The sequence below is a fragment of the Dendronephthya gigantea genome, unplaced genomic scaffold (genome assembly GCF_004324835.1).
Source record: "Dendronephthya gigantea isolate DGI-Jeju-01 unplaced genomic scaffold, DenGig_1.0 000569F, whole genome shotgun sequence".
Lineage (NCBI taxonomy): Eukaryota > Metazoa > Cnidaria > Anthozoa > Malacalcyonacea > Nephtheidae > Dendronephthya > Dendronephthya gigantea.
Window position 1 is genome coordinate 33,419 of NW_021163579.1, and position 2,569 is coordinate 35,987.

The 2,569-nt window shown below is 35.9% G+C and overlaps 1 protein-coding gene across 1 annotated transcript; it reads left to right on the top strand.

Annotated features, from left to right (window-relative positions):
• Positions 1-675: 675 nt before the first annotated feature.
• LOC114543846 lies at positions 676-2,561 on the top strand (the record flags this gene model as incomplete). The annotated part of the gene is made up of 3 exons (XM_028562672.1): positions 676-771; positions 2,091-2,160; positions 2,365-2,561. Coding segments are annotated over exons 1-3 (303 nt in total), but the record flags the coding sequence as incomplete, so codon positions are not given.
• Between the last annotated feature and the right edge of the window lie 8 nt (positions 2,562-2,569).

A 2,569-nucleotide genomic window follows, 5' to 3' on the forward strand; every position in this document is an offset into this window, starting at 1 on the left:
AGTCGTATATGAGCTGATAGAGAGTATACCGAGTATACGACGAGAGTGAGTTTATTATATACCCAAACTTTGTCGCACTTTCGGTGCATTTTGGTGTGCTATTATCAACTAAAGCTTGGATTTCTATTTCACTCAACTCCCAAAATCTTTCAGCCATTTTGTTTACTTTCTCTATTAGACAGATATGAGCTAATATCTGTCTATATAGCCAACCAATGAAATTACAGCATACCTCATATCTGGCGCTTGTGTATATAATAAGAACGTTTATTAGGATGCATTCGGAAAGAGGTTATCCTGTTATGATGAAGATAAACCACCGTATAATTATTGATAACCTTGTACTTCATATCTTTATAAGGATGATAAAATCCTAAGCTGAACTAATGCAAGATAGCCGAGCGGCGAACAAGAACCATGATCAGAATTCAGTATCATCATCCTTATCACAGAACAACGAGTATATTAAAGTCGTTATTTTATGTCCTTAAATTGAGACAGAGAGAACACGTGTTTTAAATTTTTTGAGTCCTTGAATTCGTTTGTCCGTATCTCCGTTTCATACTAACACCATTGTTTGAAGAAAGGCAGGATGTGAATTCCACAGCAGGACTGTTTCTAAGGAAGTCTTGACCACATTCTGACATTCTTTCCATATAAACGTGGCCTCGTTACTTGAAATTATTAGTTCACGTTTTATATAGTCGTCAGAATTGTCAACTTATTCTCTTCAAAATGGCAGAGACAGCTGATAGTCGAACGCTAGTAGAGGTAGGTTTGTTTTTATATCATAACACTAAAGGTAGGTTTTTTATCGTTATTATTATTTATTGAAATACGCTTCACTAGCTCTACATTTCTCTCATGCACTTAGCTACAATTGATGCTGCGATTATACAGTATAAATACCCTTTGATTCTTAGTACCCTTTGAGACTTATAGTAAAATTTCATGGTACATATCGCCTATTAATATCACGAGAGGTAAGATAAATTTTAGACTTCGTGTAAGCAAGACGATAAGAGGTCTAGAGACGCTGATTTCATCGAGTATTAGTATTTTTTAGAGTGTTGATGCATACTATCTTATATAATTATATGAAACAAATTTGGCTGACGAAAACAATTATTGTCGCTACCGCGCAGCCACCTTCTTCTTTGTTCCCTTTTATGGCCGAGTTTATGCCGATATCTTACCCTTATGGCGATCATGCAGGCCCTAATTATAGAGACCTTTATAGTTTGACGCCAAACCGCTAACAAAGTTTGTGTTTTAACTCCACTATCTTTAAGTGTGCGGCAATTTCGCTAAATTACAAACCTTCTGCATAAACGTGTGATGTTCAGCAGTAACGTAAGAAAGCAATAGGCTATTTCTGATGTATTTAGAAAAGCAGCAAATTCAGGTTTTCCGTATGTGTTTCACGTTCGCCGTATAAAATTTAATGCTTAAACGACTACATGCATATACACCCTAAGCCGTTCAAGCATTAAATTTTATACGGCGAACGTGAAATTAAACATATAGGGCAAAGATGAATTAGTTGCTTTTCTAAATACATCAGAAATAGCCTATTGCTTTCTTACATTCAGCTGAACATCACAAGTTTTATGTAGAACGTTTGTAATTTAGCGAAATTGCCGCACACTTAAAGATAGTGGAGTTAAAACACAAACTTTGTTAGCGGTTTGGTGTTTGCCGTAAACGTCAAACTAAAGGTCTCTAATGTTACACGTTGGGAACGACACGGTTTTCCTTTAACTTGCAATACATTTCCACTTTTGAAAGACGTGATAAAGTAAATTAAGAGTTTTTGAAACATACGTACGTATAAGAAAACATCCCTTGTACAACTGTGGAGTGTATTATATAAACACAAAAGTTTCGTCAGTATAGTTGCCAAATTCACAATGTAAATACATTAGAGAACGCATGAGCGAATATTTATTATAACCGTACACTGAACTTTTTTATTACCTGTATACTGTGGGCAACGGAGGCACAGGAACTGTGGAGACTGAGGCAGTTGTTTGATTATTTCGTGAAGAAATCTGGAGAACAATAATAGTCTTCAATATTTTCTTTTTTAGGGATTCACGTTTATTCCTGTTACATTTGATCCACACGAACATTGGAAAATAGGGGAGAAAGTGAGAACTGGTAAGAGATGTTTTACAGATAATACCAGTCTTTTCATCAGGTTAATACCTATAGTAACTAAGGTTAATACGTATAGCAACATGGCTTGAGGTATACCATGCCGCGGTTAGGATGCAGAGCCTAATGCCTAAAGCAGAAAAAAACATTATTGTGGTTTTCTGAGCGCGCTACTTCGTTCAAAAGATTTACTTTCATCATATATAGGAAAGGAAAAAATTCTTACTCTTCCAAATGGAGTTCGTCTTGAGTTTGCATATATCATTACTCTTGCTGGAGACTTTTATGGCGTACCTGATGAACCGATTGTAAATCCCTTGAACCCTAGCCATTCTGATAGATTACACAGATTCATCAATGCTTACTCAACTTTGGCAAACACCCCATATGAAGGAAAGTATAAGGTTTGAGA